The sequence below is a fragment of the Chiloscyllium punctatum genome, chromosome 15 (genome assembly GCF_047496795.1).
Source record: "Chiloscyllium punctatum isolate Juve2018m chromosome 15, sChiPun1.3, whole genome shotgun sequence".
NCBI classification, from domain to species: Eukaryota; Metazoa; Chordata; class Chondrichthyes; order Orectolobiformes; family Hemiscylliidae; genus Chiloscyllium; species Chiloscyllium punctatum.
This window is the reverse complement of record NC_092753.1, coordinates 10,824,944-10,848,496: the sequence shown is the minus strand read 5'-3', so window position 1 is coordinate 10,848,496 and position 23,553 is coordinate 10,824,944. Positions and strand designations below refer to the sequence as shown.

Sequence of the window (23,553 nt, the reverse complement as noted above, 5' to 3'; positions counted from 1 at the left end):
CAACTGTGTTGGTCTGATTTTGAAATGCAGAATAGGTTTGAAAATTGTCCACTAAACTACTAGATATTAAAGATATCCAGGAATGTAGGGAGAGTGAGGACAATTGGTTTTGAAGTTGAAGATTGGTCATGATTTAGATGTAGATGAAGACTTGAGGGATCCAGTGGCATATGTTTCTGAAAATCAGAACAGTGATTTACCTGTGAGAATGGAGATCATTCGAAATTATTTTATTCTTCTGAGGTGGTAGCAGTGTGTACCATCTTCAAAATTCAAGAATTCACTAAGGCTTCATAAATGGCATCTTTAAAACCCATGACCACTACCACCTAGAAGGACAAGGAAAGCACATATAAGTGAACACGAGCATCTGCAAGTTCCTCTTCAAGCCACTCCTCATCCTGACTTGGAAATACATTGCTGTTTCTTCAATGACTCTGGGTCAAAACTACAAAGATTTCTCCATAACAGCATTGTGGGTGTACCTGTACCAAATGGACCACAGCAGTTCATGAAGGCAATTCACCACCACCATCATCTTGTGGGATAACCAGGGATGGACAATCAATGGCTGCCAAAGCCAAGAAAGTCCACATCCCATGAATGATTTTTTTTAAAAAAACTCCACATCTGAACAATTTGCTTTGTGAAAAAGAAAGCTCTTCAGCTCTCCCTATGGTTGATCTGCTGTACTTTCACCAGATGTGGTTCATGACTTCAGCCTTACATCTTTTAAGGATTAGTTTCCTATAGTACATCCTGGGTGTAAGCCAAATTAAATTTTTCAGAACATCACTGTATTTGCTATTGCACCATCTTTTGAAGTTTTTGAAGTTAAATGTAAGGTAGAGCTATTGCCAGAATTTTGGTGAATCAAGGCACTGGACTTTGCCAGGATTTCGCATGTGGAAAATATGCGTGCAGACAAATTTATGTATTTTCCAAATGAAATTATGAAAAGAAAACAGACCAAGCTACTTTGCTCAATGATTATGCAGAGGATTATATGATTGTACAGGAGAAGGTATTTGTATTGATATTTCTAGAACACTGGGCATTTGTTTACACTGTTGGATTTTATATCATCTTCAGAATGTATTTACTGGTTTGTCAATATTTTTATCCATATGGTGCAATGCAACGCATTAAATTCAAACATAAATTAACGAGCTGGGGAGAAATGCTTGAGTAAATCCTGAACAGTCTGACAAATGATTTAATTTGTCTTGGGTACTAGATTGAGAATATAGCTGAGAGAGAGATTAATTATGGATGCAGCAGCAAGGGCGAGGAACGCCTTAAAAAATTAGTGCACCAGAAAGCAAGAGGAATCTTAATAGTGGAAAGATTATGTATTCAGCTTAAAATGGCTTGCTTTTCTTGTCACGCTTAAGCTATTTGCTCCACCTTTTTTTTATCCCCAATCGTTTTTTTTATTAATGCCCTTAAACTGTATCAATTCTATGCACTCGTGGGAGTATGCAGTTACACCCCACACAATCAATTGCATCTAAACATGTAATCCTGACTTGTCTTGGGTGAGCATGTCAGACCTGACTTCATTCAGTCCCTAGCATCTTGGGTGAAGGGGCAACTTATAGTTTTCATCCCTACATGTTATATATAGTTTGTTTACTCAGGTAGCAATTGTTTCATAAGTTGGCAGTGCCCTTTTAAAAATTATATAGAACCTTTTGCAGATTGTAACCAGCTCAGTGTTCAACAGCTGTCTATTTAGGCTTTCATGAAATTGAATGGGGGAAAACATAATATCTGAATCTTTTAAACAGTTCTTGAATTGTGCTACTAATTTTTTGAGCCAAGTTAGCAGAGTGATGAGAGCACAAGAATGTTGGCTATCCTGTTTACAGTGTGTTCCAGAATCTGCTAGAATCTACTTGTATTAAAAGCAGATGTTTATGTGGATTGATGTTTAATTCCTTACTAAAATCAGTGGATCTTAAAAACAGCACACTAAAATGGCTTCAATTTAAAACTATAATATAACAAACATAAACTTCACTATCTTTTGCATCTTCATACCAAATGAGGTACCCAGTGTGGCCTTTTTGTTTACGAGCTTCACTCATTTATTTTTAAATTTGCATCACCCAATCAATTTTCAGGTCTACCAGTTCATTCCCAGTTTCCTTTTATGAAGTGTTTAGTTGTCACATGATAGAATTTATAGATTCTGAACCTTGTTATATAGCCGAGAATTCTATCTTCTGACTACCCTATGTGCAAAGAGACCTTTTTTCTAACACCTGTAATTCTTTTTAACATCCATAACTTTGTACCTTCTATTTTTCTGAACCATGGCAACAGCTTGTTATTTACCCTTCAATCCTCAATGACTGAGACCTCCATCGTGGTGCGCCTTAATTTTCTCATTTCTACTAAAAGAACCCTGAGCATCTCAAGTCTGTCTTCATATCAATAAGCAGGCTGGAAATATTAAAAGCCTCCAGATTAATCATTGATCATGGTTGATTTTATTTGCCTGTGTGAACACCAGGTTGCTAGGCTGCAGGTGACTTGTATAATTGTGTGACTGGAGACTTTGATGTTGAGTACAGAAGCTAAAGATGTTTTTGTGTGAGTGATTACAAGATAAGAAGCACAAGAGTGCTTCAAGGTTGTTGCTTTGGGATTTTGAAATGTGGCTTTGTGTATCATCATAGAGCCATGAGATCCTAGAATGACTACAACGCAGGAGGAAGATATTTGTCCCACTTGGGTCTTTCCCTGTAGAACATTACTGTCAGCACAATTCTCTGACTCTAATCCCATATCTCTGCTAATTCCCTTCCTTTGTGCTCATCCAATTTCCAGTTGAAATCATTGGATCGTCTCTGCTTTCACTGTTTTTTAAGGCAGTGAGTTCCAAATTCTCACTAATTGCTCCGGAAAGCAAGCTCTTCCTCAGATTCAGCCCAACACCCATGCTTCAATGTTAAATCTGTATTCCCTACTTCTTGTGCAGTCAGCCGATGGAACAGCTTTTCTTTGTCTACCTCTCCAAACCTGTCATAACCTTTACATTGAGCAAATTTCTCTTTACTAAAAATGTAAAATTTCTTTGAAGAATAAGTACAAAATGTTCCATTCTGTTTGTTATAATTTTAAAAAGGAATCTTTGCCAAAACATAATTAAAATGCGTGGGACTAATTTAATGTCCAGTTTACCAAACAAAAGCTTGTGATCTAAGCTGACCTCAATTATAGTGGCTTACAATTTACTGTCAGCTATTTAATGTGTTTTTTTTAAATGATCTAATTGAAATCACCATCTATCTTGCCATTCCCCACTCCCCAAAGTATGAGGAGTGGAAGTTGGAGTTTAATTTAAGATGTAATGTGCTGCAATTTGGTAAGGCAAATCAGAGCAGGACTTATACACTTAATGCTAAGGTCCTGGGGAGTGTTGCTGAACACACAGACCTTGGGGTGCAGGTTCATAGTTTCTTGAAAGTGAAGTCACAGTAGATAGAATAGCGAAGGAGGTTTTGGTATGCTTGATTTTATTAGTCAGAACATTGAGTTGGAAAGTCATGTTGCAGCTAAGTAGGACATTGGTTAGGCCACTTTTGGAATGCAGCATTCAAATGTGGTCTCCCTGCTATAGGGAAAACATTGTGAAACTTGAAAGGGTTCAGAAAAGAGTTACATGGATGTTGCCAGGATTTGAGGGTTTGATCTAGAGAGAAGCTGAATATGATGGGGTTATTTTCCCTGGCACATTGGATGCTCAGGGGTGAGCCTTATGTGCCAACCTTATAGAGATTTATAAAATCATGAGGGACATGGATAGGGTGAACAACCAAGCTCTTTTCCCCAAGGTAAGGGAGTCCAAAACTGGAGGGCATAGATTAGATTACTTAGATTAGATTAGATTACTTACAGTGTGGAAACAGGCCCTTCGGCCCAACAAGTCCACACCGCCCCGCCGAAGCGTAACCCACCCATACCCCTACATCTACATTTACCCCTTACCTAACACTATGGGCAATTTAGCATGGCCAATTCACCTGGCCTGCACATCTTTGGACTGTGGGAGGAAACCGGAGCACCCGGAGGAAACCCACGCAGACACGGGGAGAACGTGCAAACTCCACACAGTCAGTCGCCTGAGGCGGGAATTGAACCCGGGTCTCAGGCGCTGTGAGGCAGCAGTGCTAACCACTGTGCCACCGTGCCGCCCAGTTTGAAGGTGAGAGGAGAAAGATTTAAAGGGGCATCGTTTCCATAGAGAGTGGTGCGTGTATGGAATGAGCTTCCAGAGAACGTGATGTTGGCTGGTACAAATACAACATTTAAAAGGCATCTGGATGGGTATATGGATAGGAAGGGTTTAAAGGGAGATGGGCAAATGCTGACAAATGAGACTATCTTATTTTAGAATATTTGGTGGGCATGGACCGAAGGATCTGTTTCTGTCCTTTACATATCAATGACTATAGTTTTGGCAGCGCAATTTGGCTATAACATCACTGAAGAATTAGGGAACAGTATTTTCGAGAATGCTTACCTCTGTTCATAGTATTGCGATTCCAACAGGGATTGGTTCATGAACTTTGTTCTGCCTGTGCGCTGATATCCCCGCTGAAATCTCACATCATTCTGCCTGTGCGCTGCTATCCCCGCTGAAATCTCACATCATTCTGCCTGTGCGCTGCTATCCCCGCTGAAATCTCACATCATTCTGCCTGTGCACTGCTATCCCCGCTGAAATCTCACATCATTCTGCCTGTGCGCTGCTATCCCCGCTGAAATCTCACATCATTCTGCCTGTGCGCTGCTATCCACGCTGAAATCTCACATCATTCTGCCTGTGCGCTGCTATCCCCGCTGAAATCTTCACGCTATTCTGCCCACGTACTGATATCCCCGCTGAAATCTCCACGTTGTTCTGCCCACGAACTGATATCCGCGCTGAAATCTCCACACTGTTCTGCCCATGTACTGATATCCCCGCTGAAATCTCCACGCTGTTCTGCCCACGTACTGATATCCCCGCTGAAATCTCTATGCTGTTCTGCCCACGTACTGATATCCGAGCTGAAATCTCCACGTTGTTCTGCCCACGTACCGATATCCCCGCTGAAATCTCCATGCTGTTCCGCCCACGTACTGATATCTGCCTTGAAATCTCCACGCTGTTCTGCCCACGTACTGATATCTGCCTTGAAATCTCTGCACCGTTCTGCTCATGTGCTGATATCCGCGCTGAAATCTCCATGCCATTCTGCCCTTGTGCTGATATCCCCGCTGATATCTTCACGCCATTCTGCCCATGTGCTGATATCCCCGCTGAAATCTCCACGTGTTCTGCCCACGTACTGATATCCGCGCTGAAATCTCCACACTGTTCTGCCCACGTACTGATATCCCCGCTGAAATCTCCACGCTGTTCTGCCCACGTACTGATATCCCCGCTGAAATCTCCACGTTGTTCTGCCCACGTACTGATATCCCCGCTGAAATCTCCACGTTGTTCTGCCCACGTACTGATATCTGCCTTGAAATCTCTGCACCGTTCTGCTCATGTGCTGATATCCGCGCTGAAATCTCCACGCCATTCTGCCCTTGTGCTGATATCCCCGCTGATAGCTTCACGCCATTCTGCCCATGTGCTGATATCCCCACTGATATCTTCATGCCATTCTGCCCATGTGCTGATATCCCTGCTGATATCTTCATGCCATTCTGCTCATGTCTGATGTCCACGCTGAAATCTCCACGCTGAAATCTCCACGCCATTCTGCCCTTGTGCTGATATCCCCGCTGATATCTTCACGCCATTCTGCCCATGTGCTGATATCCCCACTGATATCTTCACGCCATTCTGCCCATGTGCTGATATCCCCGCTGATATCTTCACGCCATTCTGCCCATGTGCTGATATCCATACTGAAATCTTCACGTCGTTCTGCCCATGTGGTGATATCAGCGCTGAAATATCTGTGCTGTGCTGTTCTGCCCATATGCTGATATCCCCGCTGAAATCTCTGCGCCATTCTGCACATGTGCGATGTCAACTGCCAACAGAGCAGCTTTCTGTGAGTTACTGTGCAGAGAGCTGTTTTCTTACTTTTTTTTAACTGCATTGTGTTAAATGCACTTTTGTTTCATTAATAAAAATGATTTCAACCTTCATTCAGGCTGTGCTATACTTTGTGTTAGCTGGAAAATCACCCAAAAGTCTATCATGAGTGATATTTGTTGCTGGTCTGCCCCACCCCTAGTTTTCCCATAGGCCCCATTATGTCTATTAAGCAAGGTTTCACTTGAACGCAACTACAGCATTATAGGAGAACTACATATATTTTTCTTTATTTAATCTTTCTCGGCAGTAATTCCCTTCTCACTTCTGTGCCTGTCTATGGGAAAAGCAGGATGCTGTATATTTTGTGTGCTTACTAGATTAGGTTAGAACATCTGGTTGGCATGGACGAGTTGGACCAAAGGATCTGTTTCCATGCTGTACATCTCTATGACTCTGCGCTGGAGTTTTACTTCCATATAACTCTTAAGCCCTTGTTTAGTCAGCCATCAAGCCTCTTCAGTCAAGAGCAGCATTGCTAGTGATGTTTGCCTGCTGCTTTGTGTTTGTTAGAATCTTTATTTTTGTGGTTGTTTTGATTCATGACAATATCTATTTTCTATATTTTTAATTACCTTTCAAAGTATCTGCTTACCTTTAGTTTTGGCTTTGAAATACATAAGAACACGACCTATTTTTCCCAATGTAAATATTTTGTCCAGTTCAATCAGTTATTTAATCAACTATTAAAGGCCGAAACCCATGCGGTAACTCAAGGTATGTGATGATTTGTAATGTTTGTTTGTTGAAACAGTACTGACTCTATAATATACGAAAACCTGATATTGCCTCTGTTAAAGTTAAAAATCGCAACACCAGGTTATAGTCCAATGGGTTTCTTTGGAAGTACTAGCTTTTAGCGCGCTGCTCTTTCATCAGGAAGCTGTGGAGAGGGATCATAAGACACAGAATTTATAGTATTATGAGGTTGTAAGGGGTACTGTACCTTTGAGAGTTAAAGGGCTGAGCAAGCACAGAGTGGTGGAAAATTTACAACGTAACATTTGATCCAATAGCTAGCAGTACCTGGGTTGCTATGAGACAAAAACAAATTCAAATTCAGCCAATTACTTTAAACCAAGCCCCAAAGTACCAAACTCCAATCAAGTTTGAATTTAGTATTTTGAAAATATTAACACCAATGAAATGATCTGATGCTTTGGGGTATAAAACCAAAAAACATTTAAACCAGCAATATAGAAATGATTTACCCTGTACGGTAATCTGTTGAAATTCGAGAGGCAAAGAACTATTCCCAAAAGTCACGATTTAAAGTAGAAATTAACAACTTTTAAAAAAAAGTCTAACAGAGAATAATTAAATAACAACTATTTACAACTCCTTCCTCTATTCTGGATTAGTGGTGCTGGAAGAGCACAGCAGTTCAGGCAGCATCCAAGGAGCAGCGAAATCGACGTTTTAGGCAAAAGCCGTTCATCAGGAACTCCTTCCTCTAACCTATCTTCTATTTCCCCTTCTACAATACCAGTCCAATAAAACCCCCGATTAAGATTTACCAAAAAATTCAAATTTAAAAACCAAGCAGCTGATGAATATTCTCTTTGTATCTTCCTCTGTCTTCTTTTTAGGAATTTTGTTTCACAGGTTGTTGTTAGATAAAGGTATCTTTAAAAGAGCTATTTTTCAGGCAGTCTCGACATGCTGATGGCTTGGCAGTTCTCCCCCAATTGTTTAATCTTTTTGGTTTTTTACCCCAAAGCATTGGATCATTTCATTGGTGTTAATATTTTCAAAATACTAAATTCAAACTTGATTGGAGTTTGGTATTTTGGGGCTTGGTTTAAAGTAATTGGCTGAATTTGAATTTGTTTTGTCTCATAGCAACCCAGGTACTGCTAGCTGCTGGACCAAATGTTACGTTGTAAATTTTCCACCACTCTGTGCTTGCTCAGTCCTTTAACTCTCAAAGGTACAGTACCCCTTACACCTTCATAATATTATAAATTCTGTGTCTTATGATCCCTCTCCACAGCTACCTTACGAAGAAGCAGTGCTCTGAAAGCTAGTACTTCCAAAGAAACCTGTTGGACTATAACCTGATGTTGTGTGATTTTTAACTTTGTCCACCCCAGTCCAACACTGGCACCTCCACATCTGTTAAAGTTGTGCATGCATCAAATGTTTGCTGTCATTTGTATTTTGTGTTTCCATTCTAAATGATGATGCTGTCCAGTGAAATTGTAGTAGCTAACTTGGCTACCTTTGTTTATCAGGTTTCCTTTACTTTAAATGAAGAGCTCGCAAGTATCCAAACTACCAGCGGGAAGGGTGCACCAATTAGTGCACCCAGGGAGCATCCATTCACAATGCAGAGTGTTGGAGGACAGACGCTGTCAGTTTTCACAGAAGGACCGTCAGGTGAGAACCATAAAGTGTCTAAATATACCTGATGTTCTGTTGTATTATGAAACAAAAGTCAAAAATAGCTGGAGAAACTCAGCAGATCTGGCAGCATCTGTAGACGGGGCGTAGAGTTCAAGTTATGGGGTCTAGTGACACTTCTTCAGAGCTTGAGTTTCAGATTTGCAGCATCTGTAGTTTGTTTTTTGTACAATAACTGATTAAGAGTTACACATATTCTATGTCCATCTAAAATCGATGAGCTTAATAAAAAGCCAGGAGTTTGTGGTTGTGACCTGGGAAAACTCTTGATGTTTTGGTTATACCCAGTAAACATTTTAAAGAACTTGCTGCTGGTTACTCGTTGACAACACTATGCCATTGCTTAAAATTCCTTTTGAACTCTTCAGTAGGACAGATCATTCCAGTGATTCCAATAAAAAAGAAGTTCCAGTTGTTTTATGGGTTGAAGAGAGAAATTATGACTCCTCAAAATCGGATCAGGAATTGTAATGCTCTGTCCTCCTCATCCACATTGCTGCAGGCCTCTAGTACTTGTTAGCTGTATTCCAGCCAGTGTTAGCCTGTTCCACATCACCATAGGTTTCAGTTTGTGTAACTTACTTCCACTTCAAGTGTTTAGATTCCATTCCAGAATAACCAAGAGCTTAATGATTAAAGCCAATTAGATAATACTGCCATTGCTTGATGGGATGGATAGTCCTTGCAGATTTTTAATTTTGATATCGAGGGCATTCCCTAATACCTCAAGGAAAGTCAAGGTGAGATGAAGTGGTGTTAAGGACTGTGGGCAATAATTAGATATTACAAATAAATTACTCTGTCCTTTTTTTTAATTTAAATTCTATGATACAAATTTGTTTTTTCTAAATATATTTATTAGCAAATTTTTTTAACTTTACAAACATATAAAATTCTTGAAAATACAATCAATAACAAATATCAGTATAATAAAAAGAAAACAGACACAAAAACAATACAACTACTGTCTCTTAACTATTAACCTACCCTCTAATACAAAACAAACCCTAACACTGTCCATAGCAACACCAAAAAAAAGAAAGAAAAGCAAATAAAAACACAATACAGAACAGTTATGCTCGGCGCAAAGCTCCCAAACAGACGAATGGGAGCGTTGTATATATACCCGTATTAACTCAGGAGACCCCCTCCAGGGCCCAGGGCTTGACAAATTTAACCATCCTGGTTAAACAAACGCCCTAGTTAAGATAACTGACAAATCTGTTTCCAAATAACTCAAGTAGGGCTGCCATGTCTTATAAAAATGGTCTGTTGTGTGGTGCACCATGTTTTTGAAAAAGTCCAAGGGAATGTGCTCCATAATTAATTTCTGCCATCCCAGCAAGCCTGGCGGGTTTTCAGACACCCAATTCATCAGAATATTCTTCCGTGCACAGTATGCAAGAATATTAAATAGTTTCTTCCCATGCCCGTCTAAAGATGGTAAATTTGGTAGACCTAAGAGGAGAGATATCAGATCTACTTTGACTTCAGTTCTCGATACCCTCCCTATCTCTTCTGCCACAGCACTCCAATAAAGACTGAGCCAGTGGCATGTCCAGAAGCAATGGGCAAGAGTACCTACACTTATTTTACATTTGGGGTACACTGAAGATGCCCTTTTTTTAAACTTCGCCAAACGGTCTGGTGCCAGATGAGCCCTGTGTCGAACTTTTAACTGCGTAGCGGATGTCCTATTACAGATTGAGATCTTTTGAGTATTCTCCCACATGACCTCCCATGTTTCAGAAGAGATCTGCACTCTGAGCTCTTGCTCCCAGACCTCTCATAACCGGTTAATATCCTGCCAGGCCCTGCCACCCAGCAGGCGATAGAAGGCACTAACCGAAAGGGTGCTTGTGGAACGTAGCAACAACCTCTCTGTATCTGGCTTACGGTGGCACAGTGGTTAGCACTGCTGCCTCACAGCGCTAGAGACCCGGGTTCAATTCCCGCCTCTGCCAACTGTCTGTGTGGAGTTTGCACATTCTCCCTGTGTCTGCGTGGGTTTCCTCTGGGTGCTCCGGTTTCCTCCCACAATCCAAAAATGTGCAGGTTAGGTGAATTGACCATGCTAAATTGCCCGTAGTGTTAGGTGAAGGGGTAAATGTAGTGGAATGGGTCTGGGTGGGTTATGCTTCGGCGGGGTCGGTGTGGACTTGTTGGGCCGAAGGGCCTGTTTCCACGCTGTAAGTAATCTAATCTTATAGGGCTTGGTGAGAAGTGTAATCTTCTTCTGGATGAAATACCAGACCTGAAAAAAAAGGAAAAGATCTCTGCTGGGTAACCCGTATTTGCAGCTCAGTTGCTCAAAAGACATCATAACCTCCCCCTCAAACAAGTCTCCCAAACTAGAAACTCCTCTCGCTGCCCATAGTTTGAACCCTGAGTCCATCATCCCTGGTCGGAACCATGGCATGCCAACTATAGACGTAAATGACGAACTCTTGGATAAACAACCCTCGCTCTGACGCATTGCCCTCCAAGCCCTGACTGTACGAATGACAATGGGGTTCCGGCAGTGGTCCATAACTGTCCTCATCCATGAATAATAGGTTAATAAGAGGACACTTTGCTTGGGAGGCCACAATATCCAGCCATATTGAGTTTGGATTGTTACCTACCCAATCGCAGACAAAGGACAGCAGGGAACTCAATTGATACCTCCTGATGTCTGGGAAATCAACTCCTCCCCCTCCTTGAGGCAACTGCAATTTAGTAAGTTTGATGAGGGGCGGGCCACAATGCTAGACAAAGGAACCAAACCACCCCATAAGCTTCTGTAGCGTTGACCTGGAAACATTATAGGGAGCATACGCATGGGATTAAGCAAACGAGGAAGAACGTTCATCTTAATGAGAGATATTCGGCCCAGCCATGAAATTGGAAGAGCCTCCCATCTCTGGAGATCTCGCCTAATATTGTCGAGCAAGTGAGCAAAGTTAGTCCGAAATAACAGATCAAACCTGGGGTTAGTAAAAATGCCTAGGTACCGGAACCCTGCCCGTAACCACTTAAAAGGGAACTGAGAGCCACTTTCAACTTCTGGCACGTCCTTAAGGTTCCCCAAAGACATAGCCTCCGATTTTGCAAAGTTCATCTTATATCCTGAAATAGCCCCAAATGAATTGATACATTTTATCAAATAGTGTTCAGAGGTCATTGGGTTCGATGAAAACAGAAGGACATCATCCGCATACAGTGTAATCTTGTGTGCCCTCGAACCCACTTCCGGAGCGGTTATGTGGACGTTCTGATGAATGGCCTCTGCCAGCGGCTGTATCACCAACATAAACAACAACGGTGAGAGGGGGCAGCCTTGATGACTACCCCTAACAATCCTAAAATTCCCAGACTTCACCCCATTTGTGATGACCGTGGTCAGAGGGTGGCAATATCAAACCTCCACCCACCTAACAAAGACCCCACCCAACCTAAACTGTTCTAAGACATAAAAAAGATACAGTCATTCCACCCGGTCAAATGCTTTCGCTGCATCTAAGGAAATCACCCAACCCCTGAATCGATCATTGCTGACAAACTTGGACCATATTCAGCAGCCTTCTAATATTATTAGAGGACCTACGGCCCCTTATAAAGCCTCTCTGGTCCTCTTTAATAATATGGGGCAACACCCTTTCCAATCTCAGCACCAGGATCTTGGACATAATCTTGGAATCTGAATTTAATGGGGAGATAGGCCTGTATGAGGCACAATCCTCAGGAACCTTCCCCTTCTTAAGAATTAAGGAAATATTAGCTTCTCTCAAAGATGGTGGTAGGCATTCATGCATATAGGAGTGATTGTATATCTCCAACATCGGCCCCGACAGAATCCCTATAAACTCCTTATAAAACTCACCCGGAAGACCATCAGGGCCAGGTGCTTTCCCACTCTGAAGTTGCCTAGCTGCCTCCATATTTCCTGAACTGTCAAGGGGGCATTAAGGAGAGAGGTCTGTTCCAAGGTTACCCTTAGGAGATCCAGGTTCTTAAAAAAGGTCTTCATTTTAGCCCTCCAGTCTTCGCAGCCTTCAGACTGATACAATTCAGAGTAAAAGCTCCGAAAAACCTCATTAATCTTTTTAGCATCGTATGTAAGGACCCCGGCGCTGTCTCTGATTGCAGTAATGGATTGGGGAGCATGCTTTTTCCTAGTCAGGAACGCTAAATACTTCCCTGGCCTATCACCATATTCGAACAGCCTCTGTCTAGCAAAAGCAAGTTCTTTCTTTGTGTTTTGTGTCAGTATTGAATTCAAGGCAGCCCGAAGGGACGTGATCCGTTGTAGCTTAGTCACCGAAGGCCGCACAAAATGTGCTATCTCCACGGCTTTCAACCGTGTCTCAAGTTGACGCTGCTGTTCCTCATTCTGTCGTTTCCGGCTAACCGAATAGGAAATATCTGGCGGCACGATGGCGCAGTGGTTAGCACTGCTGCCTCACAGCGCCAGAGACCTGGGTTCAATTCCCGCCTCAGGCGACTCTCTGTGTGGAGTTTGCACATTCTCCCCTTGTCTGCGTGGGTTTTCTCCGGGTCCTCCGGTTTCCTCCCACAATCCAAAAATGTGCAGGTTAGGTGAATTGACCATGCTACATTGCCCGTAGTGTTAAGTGAAGGGTTAAATGTAAGTGAATGGATCTGGGTGGGTTGCGCTTCAGCGGGTCGGTGTGGACTTGTTGGGCCGAAGGGCCTGTTTACACACTGTAAGTAATCTAATCTAAAGCTAATCCCCTATCAAAGGCCTTAGCAGTCTCCCACAGCATGGACGAACTACTAGCCGTGCCTGAGTTGATAGTCAAGAATTCCTGAAACTCCTTCAAAAAGTATTCCACAAATTTGGAATCCTTAAGGAGAAAAGGGTCCAAACGCCAGTGCCGCAAATCTAGCTCTTCACTCTTAGCTTTAACCTCCAAATATACTGCCACGTGATCAGAGATAGCCATATTCCCAATTTTACAACTCCTAATCGGAGCCAGAAAGAGGTCAATCCTCGTGTGACATTTATGTGGGTTTGAAAAAAAGGTGAAGTCCCTGCCGGTAGGGTGAAGACATCTTCAAATATCCACCAGCCCCAACTCCTCACATCAGTCAACCACTTGGTTGGCCTGCGAAGAAATAGTTGGGGGCCCACAAGGCATCCTGCCCACTGTCAGATCCAAAAGATAATTAAAATCCCCGCCTATAATAATGTGCCGTGTTCCAAAAGCACTCAACTTAGAGAAAGTACTAATCAAAAGTTTGAGGAGATGTGCTGGAGGACAGTAGACATTTAAAATGCCATATTCCTCCCCGTGTATCGGGGCTCAAACCGTCCCTGCTCATCTTCACCTGCTCTAATAATGTGAATGGAAGATTTTTCTGGATCAGTACTGCCACTCCCCTACTTTTAGTAGTAAAGGATGAAAAGAATACCCGGTCATGACCGCCCTGTTGTAATTTCAGGTGTTCCCCAACATCAAAATGGGTTTCCTGCAACAAAGCAATATCAACCCTTTCCATCTTAAAGCTAGAAAGCACTTTTTTCCTTTTAACAGGCAAATGACTTCCCTTAATGTTCCAGGTGCACCATTTAATAAGACACTTAGCCATATTCACCCCTCGGAGGGAGAACCCTGCTTACAAAGCGCCGAGCATAAGTAAATAAAGACTCATAGAATCGAAAAACTAAATATACAAAAACTACTCTGTCGTAAGTATAAACAACTATTCCTCCCAAAAAACTACAAAGAAAACCAAGTAGAGAACCTTGAATGGAAGACTCTTCCCCCTGCCCATAGGGGGCACTCACCCTACCCATCCCCTCCTTCATAGCTCCTTCAAACCCGGACTGTGCTCCAGCCTTAGGCCAGAAAAAAAGCAAGGAGATGATCCTTAAATTAACAGAAAAAAAGACAAAGTCAGGATGAGCACTTCACCCATCCCTGGCTTCATGTCACCCCTACTTGTGACTAAAAGAGAAGCAGAACAAACAAAAAAAAGGGGAGCGATGACAAAGAACATCCACAAAATTTCCCACCAGAAAATCCAGTTATTAAAAAAAATTAGGAACAACTTATTCCAAACTCTCTTCCCCCTTTTCAAAAAGGAAATTATTAGGGAGAAAAAAAAGGAATAAGAAAAAGGAAGGAAAAACATGGGGAAAGATAGAAAAAAGAGAACAAACATTAACCATATTCTTCAGGCCAATCCGTCTATTTTAAAGTGTCCACAAAGTTTTTAGCCTTATCCGCCCAGTCAAATGTATAAACTGAGTCCTCGTGGCTGAAACGAAGCACTGCCGGGGTATCTCCTGGAGTACTGGATGCCCAGGTTCCTCCGCCTCATTTTAACTTCATCGAAGGACTTCCTCTTTCGAATTACAGCTGCAGAGAAATCCTGGAAAAACATGATTTTTGACCCCTTGTACAGCAGTGCCTGTGGATGTTTTCCCAGGGATCTGGAAGCTTCTATGACTCTTTGCCTGTCCTTGTATGAATGGAAGTGCACTAGGACCAAGCGAGGGTGCTGCACTGGGCCTGACCTGTGCACTGTAACCCGATAAACCCTTTCAATCTGAAGCCTGCTGGACTCGATGTAAAGGCCCAAAAACTTCAGCAGCCAGCTTTCAAAGAAGCTGACTGGCTGCTCACCTTCCTCCCCTTCAGGGAGCCCGACAATTCGGAGATTTATCCTCCGACATCAATTTTCGAAGTCATCGATATGGTTTCGCAAGGCCCGCACCTCGCTTCAACACCTGGATCTGACCGGATGAGGACTCCATCGCAGCTTCCGAGGCCTTAGTCCGAGCCTCCACCCTCTCCCCGAGGCCCTGGATTTACTGTTCACGCTTCTGCAGCATGGATGAAATAAGTTGGACCTAGGTACGAGTCTCCCCACGGATTTCCTCAATCGCAGCCGCAACTTTTAAGGTAAGTCTCTCCATCGCCGCAGCCAATTCCTGTGAGTCTGTCAGGTCCCCGGGGGGTTCAGGAGAGGCTGCTGCTGCAGTCTCTGGTGTTGTCGGTGCTGCAGGGGAGAGTCCTCCCTGCTGCTGTTTGCTCACTCCTTTTCCCTTTGGCATCCTTCCCACTCCCAAATATTAACAAATATGTGATCTGTAAGGTTTTAAACTAATAATTCCACCATGTAAGTTGGCCAGGGATGCCTTGGCTGTTAGGCAGAGCTGTCCACAACAGTTCTACAGAATCGCCGCCATCTTGCTGAGTCGATATAAATCTTTTTAATGTAATTTCATTATAAATTCCTTCATAGTGGAACTACCTTTGGTACATTTGTTATGCTGTCAATGTGTTATCTTCCTATGAGGTGAGGTAATAATTACAGCATGTCAAACAGTGACACATACGTTCCATTGTAAATGTGGATATGGAAACTTGTGATGGGAAACGTTAGCCAAAAGTGCATCCAGGCGTTAGATTCTTTAACATGTACAAGACCTAACCATGGAGGTGCTGTCTTTTGCAGGTAAGAGAATAAGGGGTCTGGCATTCATTTTGGATGTCAGAGGTAATGTCAGTATTGCAAGCAGTCTGAATCCCTAGTCAGGAATAGAGATGGGATGAGTAAAGAGGGTGCAATGCTGTGGCAGGATTCAAGAAGGGTGACTTCCAACTTTTTGGAACACATTGCACCTCCAATCAAACAGAATGTCTGCTCAAGAATCATGAGAAAGTGGTAAATGTGACAGTGATAGGGAGATAGAGCTCTAACTATAGAATAACTAATAGCAGTCACAATAGGGTGCCCTAAAATCAAGGGACCTTTCAGTCTGTCTGAAACAAATCTCAGGTGTGAACCATTGTCATGTAGTGCTGCAGTGATCAGTATATGATCGAGAGATCTCACAGACTGTTCATCAAGACTGACGCAAAACTCTCTGACGGAAGGAGCAAAGCCACCAAATAAATGCTGTACATGTGCAATTTATACTCTATAACAGATGTAGGCAGTGCTTGTGTTTAGAGGGAAGTTGCATTGCATTGTGTGTCACACTTGAGTATGTTAAAGTTGGGAAAATAACAATCCTCATTGTTAGTTTATGCCTTGGTATATCTTTGACTCTCTCCCCTTTTTTTGTTTGACCTGTCGCGCACTCTTTCCATTCTCTTTTTTACCCCCCTCTGTCGCATTTTTGCCATGTCAATTAATATGACTTTATATTTGTCAATTGTTCATCCAGAAGGCTTACATGATGGATCTTGCCCCTCACCCCTCCTATGATCACTGCTTCTATTCATCCAAATTTGATAGGGCCGTTCTTGTAGTTGAAGCAATAAACTTATACCAATGGTGCACTGAAGTTATGAGGCTTAATTGTCAGCACGTTTCTTCCTCACAGTTGTGATGGGAAACCGAGGAAATAATTTGTATATCAGAGTTTTTATAGCATGGAAAGAGGCCCTTTGACCCATTGTGTCTGCACCTGTCATCATATATCCACCTATTGTAATCCTATTTAACAGTGCTTGGCTTGTAGGTTTGTATACTGTGGAGTTTCAAGTACCCATATGATTCCTTCAACCCTCCCATTGAACCTATGAAGATTGGACTTGTCAGAAATCAGGCTTAGTTTCAGCTTTCATCCAATCCCATCATGCCTGTGTCTTTGGATGTGCCTTTCTTTATTGAGGTTTGCTGCTATGACTTCATCTTGACGCTTGTGAAGTGGTGAGGGTGCTTGTCAACTTCCCTGCCTCCATCCAAGCTAGGGACAGGCGTTTGACAGAGTTCTGGTCTTACCCAGAAGCAGCAAGCACTTCCACCCCTTACACCCCAATTACAGTTGGGCAGCAGAACATCATGGGTGTTGACACTTCCTGTAACTAGGGTGCAACAGCAGGGGGGATGACTTAGAGATCAGCGTCCACATATGAATCAGCAAGCAGCATTGGTCTTCCAGCATCATTCCTACCTTGAGAAGTTGTCGCTCCAAACAGATGATCAAGACAGCCATGAAACTGAGGCTCCACAGAACCAGCCTCAATCTGTGCCTGTGATACATTTAAGAGAGCCGTAAAGATGTAGTGTAGGTAGGACATCTTCCACTGACATTGATTGGTTAAAATCCTTGGAGGGATAGCATCACAATGAAGCAGTGCTGCACACGGTTGGCCAAAGGTGGTCATCAGGACCTAATTACAGAATGAGTGAAACAGGGCATATTCTTGATCTCTCAGATGTCAACCCTACCAGAGCAGCAGGAGAATGGATGCCAGCCAAACAAGATTTGGTGAAATACATTTAAGGACCTTCAAGAGCAAGGCATCACTTGGACTGGAATAAAAGAGATTATGTTGAACTGAGACCAGTGGAAGAATCTGTTTGCCCATTGTCCTGCAAAGAACCAGAGGAACTAAGTCTAACTAAGTATGTTCTCCCTGAGGCTCTATGATATGGACCTTTGAAACACAGGGAAAACAAGATATCCCCTCATTGCCTTGGACCGTATGTGGTTAGCTGAATGATTAGAGGAATGTTGGCAATTCCTATGCTTTATATAGGAGGCTGAAAATCCACCTGTGAGTGTCAAATTTAGTCACTGCAGCCTATCTCAGTTGGTAGCATTCTCTCCACCAAGTTGATTCAAGTTCCGTATGGACACAAGAACCTCAGTTGGATCCTCAATGTGTTGGGTGTTGTTAGAGGAACATGAGCATTTTCAATGAGGCTCTTTCTGACCAACCTATAGAGAAGATCCCATTGCACTGTTTGAAGAATGTGGAGCTCTTCATGTGTTCTGAGCCCTTTCCTCTCAAGTATTATTGCAAAAAACTAATTAGCTGCTCGTTATTTTCTTTGATATTTGTGGAATCTCTCAGTGCATAAATTGCTTAACAGTTTTGTCTGTGTGACTCTAATGACTGCACTTTGTAAGCCATAGGTTGGTAGTTATTTGGGCTGTTCGAAGGATACACATTCATGTTGTTGCATTCTATCATTTGCTTTAAGATAGATGCAGTATCTTTGAAAGTAGAAAATGAATTCATTACCATGTTTGTTCTGTAGGATTATTTTGTTATTTGAACTTTCATTTATTTTTGTGTTTATTAGGACACACAAATTTAAATGTGATCTGCAGCTTTTGCAGTGTTTTGCCTTTTGTTATTTTAAAGGTTCAGTGTTCATACATATTGTTGAAGTTATTTAATAAAACCAAATTAACTTCACATATTGGGTTGAAATGTTTTTAAATATTCAGAAAACGTTTCTCAAAAAAATGTTGCATTTCTCAGTTCAACATCTCCCAGTCTCCTTCACATCTCTCTCCTCTTCACTGTTTTTTTTCTCCTTATCACCGTGATCTTTTCCTTTTGATCTAACAATGTTGAAACTGATGAATTGCTTTCAGTGCGCATTTTGTTTGGTATTGATGTTTGTTTGTTGTGAATTGCTTTGTTTAATCGGTGTGCTTTTTCTACTTCATTTGAGCTGGTGTGCCAGCTCAAGTCAGGAGTGTGTGATAACCAGCATTCACAGAAAGCAAATGAAGGTGCTGGGCCAAGATGGACACTTAGCCATGCTTGAAATTGTTAAATGTGATGTGCTAAACGCTGTTAGAACTAAGGAAATCAGAGCTAATTTCATTTTACAAACATATTATCCTTTAAGAACATCAGTTTTGGAAAATTACTTGTCAAGACTACTCTGCCAATGTCTTTATTCCCCTGATGCTACAGATCTCACTATTTAGTGAGTTTAGACACTTGTAATTGCAGAATCAGGATCATCTCTTGAATGAAATGGTTAATAGAAAGCTTAGAGCATTGATTTGTACTCTGGCTCCAAAAATATCAGAATGTTTAATATTGTTGTCGTGTAAAAATGCTAATTTACAACCTGTGTATTGGGTGCAGCATCTCACTTTGAATGTAGTTTTGACTCACTGTAATAACACACTGTATGCCAAGCTCCTGATAATTCATTTCTGAATTGAAAAGCTACTGTAAATTATGGGAGCACTGTCTCCAGCATTATTTGACATTTACTTTGCAATGCAATATGTAGAATCATTTAGCAAGAGTCCTCTTCTGCCCCTCCCCTAGAGAGACGATAGATTAGAAGCAAGTGTCTATCATTTGAGTCTTGAACCTCATATAGATTGATCATGATGTGCATTTATAAGTGCGATATTTTTGTTGTTCAAAACCTGCCTTCCCATGTTGTCATCAAAGGCTGCTCTTAGTCCAATAGTACTGCAAATAATGGGCCGGATTTGCTGCCAATGCAGTTTAAATGCAGCCCATTGCTCAATGCAACATACATGTTATGACATGCCAACAATTTTAGAAACATTGAAATTAGGAACAGAAGAAGGCCATTCAGCCCATTTAACATGCTCATGGTTGATCATCCATCTCAATGCCCACTCCTGCTCTCTCACCGTAACCCTTCACACCTTTAGCCTCTAGAAATCAATCTTTTTTTTTCCTTAAATATATGCAATGACTTGACCTCCTCAGTGTTGTGTGGTAGACAATTCCACAAAGTTCACCACCCTCTGAGTGAAGGCAATTCCTTTCATTTCAGTATGAAATGTCCTACTGCATATCCTGACACTCTGCTCCGATAGCCATGGGAAACATTATGCCTGCACCCAGTCTGTCCAGCCCTGTCAGAATTTTGAATGTTTCAATGTGATCGCCTCTCATTCTCCTAAACCTCTGTGAAACCTCTAATCTCTGCCCGATTGACAAACCTTCTATCCTAGGAATCAATGTGAATCTTTGTTGTGCACACTGTAGCTTTTTCTTGGTCAGGAGACCACAACTGCACACAGTACTTGAGATGTAGCCTCACCAAGAACCTGTACAGCTGTCTCTTGTACTGTCACCATATTACATAATCACTCAAAAATCGTACTTTAGAAGGTGTATTTTAGGAATACTAGTAGTGCTGTCTTTGTCATTTGGAGATGGGTTTGCTGTTGGCCAGACTCCACAAACCATTTTGGCACCAGAGGTTGAATGGGACTCTTTTCACTGGAATGTAGGAGGTCGCGAGGTGACCTTATAGAGGTTTATAAAATCATGAGGGGCATAGACAGAGTTAACGCTAGTTGTCTTTTTCTAAGGATGGGGGATTTCAAGACTATGGGGCATATTTTTAAGCTAAGAGGAGAACAATTTTAAAAAAGACATGAGGGGCATTTTACTTTGACACAGAGGGTGGTTCCCGTATGGAATGAACTTCCTGAGGAAGTTATGTTTAAAAGGCATTTAGATAAGTACTTAAACAGGAAGATTTGGAGCAATATTGGCTCGGAACAGGCAGGTAGGACTAGTTTAGTTTGGGATTATGTTCAGCATGGAGTGGATGAACTGAAGAGTCTGTTTCTGTGCCGTATGACTGTGCGTGGAAGAAAAGGATCAGGATATGTAACAAATGAAAGCCCCTTTCTGACATCGACGTAGCAGATATCTTACTTGAAGCACCAGCATTGTACATCTGGACAGCTACCATTGCGCCCTAATGGATGCTCCTTCTCTAATTTGTGCATTCTGGGGGAAGGGAGTCCCATGTGTCATTTGTTTAAGGTGTCCTTGTAGCGTTTCCTCTGCCCTCCTATTGATTGCTTACATTGCAGAACTCAGTGTAGAGCACTTGCTGAATGAGTCCTATGTCGAGCATGTGGGTAATGTGGCCCACCTATTGTAGCTGGTCATGTGACCAATGCCTCGATACTGGGGACGTTGGCCTGGGAGAGGATGCTCCCATTGGTACACAAATCCTGCCAGTGGACTGCAGGATTATGTGAAGGTAATGCTAGTGATAACTTTCCTTGGCTTTGCTAGACCTTTCTTAAATAAGGAGATGAAAACTGTGGTGTTCTAGATGTGGTCTCAAAAGTATAGCAACTGTAGTGAATTGCCCTGCTACTTTATCAATTTCTGCTTAAAATGTACAACGGCATTACACCTGTCTTCCTAATTACTGGCTGTTCCTGCATGCTAACGTTTTATGATTTATATGCCAGGTCAGCCAGATCCTTCTGAATCTCAGCCAGCTGCTTCAAAAATCAGGCAGGAGGTGGAGGAATAATATATCTTCGTTCAGTTACATAGGATGTCATTTATTATCTGATCTCGTCCTATGAAATGCACAGAAACTATTGGTAGGGATTCAAACTTGGAGTCCTGGGCTAAACATTTAGGAGCTGACTGCACTTCTAGGGAGTTTATAGGTGGGGCAGTAGTTAACCCGAAACATCGATTCTCCTGTTCCTCTGATGCTGCCTGGCCTGCTGTGTTTTTCCAGCACCACAGTTTTTAACTCTGGTACTCCAGCATCTGCAGTCCTCACTTTCTCCCAGTAGTTTACAAAGGTTGCTTTTGAGAAGTGACATGATGACAGCAGATTCGAGAGAAGGGACAGAACCTGAGGAGAGAGAGAAGATAACGATGTTGTCTAGTCTGGCAGTGAGGAGAGTAAACTTGCAAGTAATTTAGAGTCGAGAGTGTGGTGCTGGAAAAGCACAGCAGGTTAGGCAGTATCCGGAGAGCAGGGGAATTATCATTTCAGGTATAAGCCCTTCAGGAATGAGGGTTGGGGCGAAGGTAGCTGCGAATGTGATCGGCAGATGAAGGTAGGGGTGAAAGTGATGTGGGCAGTGTTCAGGTGAGTGACGTCAGTGGGGATGGAAATAGCTGCAGCAGCGGCAACAATCCTCCCACCTCTGTCTGCGTTTCAGAGAGACCATTCCCTCTGCGGCTCCCTTGTCAGGTCCATGCACTCCCCCCAACACCAACCCACCCTCTGCTCCCGACACCTTCCCCAGCCATCGCAAGAAGCGCAAAACCTGCGCCCACACCTCACCCCTCACCTCTGTCCAAGGCCCAAAATGATCCTTCCACATCCGACAGAAATTTACTGTACTTCCGCACGGACATTGACTACCTCCGTTGCGCCCAATGTTGTCTCCTCTACATTGGATGCCAATTTGCGGATTGTTTCAGAGAACATCTGTGGAACACCTGTACTGACTAATGTTGCTGAACACTTTAACTCCACCCTCCCACTCCGCCAAGGGCATGCAGATCCTAAGCCTCTTCCCATGCCAAACCCTAACTACCTGATGCCTGGAGGAAGAACAACTCATAGTCTGCCTTCAGACCCTCCAACCGCACGGGATCAATGTGGATTTCACCAGTTTGCTTATCCCCCCCCCCGCCCACTTTATCCCAGTCCCAACCTTCCAACTTGGCACTGCTTTCTTGGAATATCCTTCCTGTCCATCTTCCTTCCCACCTACCTGCTCCACCCTCCTCTCTGAACTACCACTTTCACCCCCACCTTCATCTGCCTCTCACATTCCCAGCTACCTTCCCGCTCCCATTTATCTCTCAGCCCCCTTGGCCCACAAGCCTCATTCCTGATGAAGGGCTAATGCCTGAAATGTTGATTCCCCTGCTCCTTGGATGCTGCCTGCCTGACTGTGCTTTTTCAGCACCACTGATCTGCAGAATCTTCAGTGCTCACTTTCTCCTTGCAAGTAATTTAGGAAGCCAATTAGTGAGAATGGGGCCACTGAAAGATGAGAGTCAGTCTTGTGGATAAGATAATAGAACATGGGGGATATACTAGCAGATACATGGAACACCACCACCTTCTAGTTCCCCTCCAAGCCACTCACTATCCAGACTTGGAAATATGTCGCCATTCCTTCACTGTCACTGGTCAATATCCTGGAATTCTCTCCCCAATGGCATTGTGGGTCAACCCACAACAGATGGACTGTAGTGGTTCAAGAAGTCAGCTCACCCCCACCTTCTCAAGGGCAACTAGGGACGGGCAATAAATGCTAGCCAGCCAGCAATGCCCACATCTCACAGATGAGTATTTTTTTTAAATGGGAGAATACTGGAACAGGATGTAAATCAGGGCACAGACAGCAGCGACCTGTTAAGGAGAGAGAGAAAAACGGCAGAGGCAGGTGATGGTATTATTTCAGTTTTGGTGACAGTAATGCACAAATCCAGTGCATGTGATGCCAATGAGGATTGAGGAGAAAGGGAACGTGGCTTATCAAGTTAGTTTGAAGGAGA

At 42.7% G+C, this 23,553-nt stretch overlaps 1 protein-coding gene across 1 annotated transcript in view; it reads left to right on the top strand.

Moving 5' to 3' along the window:
- Window positions 1-23,553, top strand: part of LOC140486049 (general transcription factor IIF subunit 2-like) — a 108,445-nt gene that overhangs the window by 25,964 nt on the left and 58,928 nt on the right. The window contains exon 4 of the mRNA XM_072584635.1: window positions 8,341-8,485. Within this exon, the coding sequence (XP_072440736.1) occupies window positions 8,341-8,485 (145 nt within the window). The remainder of the gene's footprint in view (window positions 1-8,340; window positions 8,486-23,553) is intronic.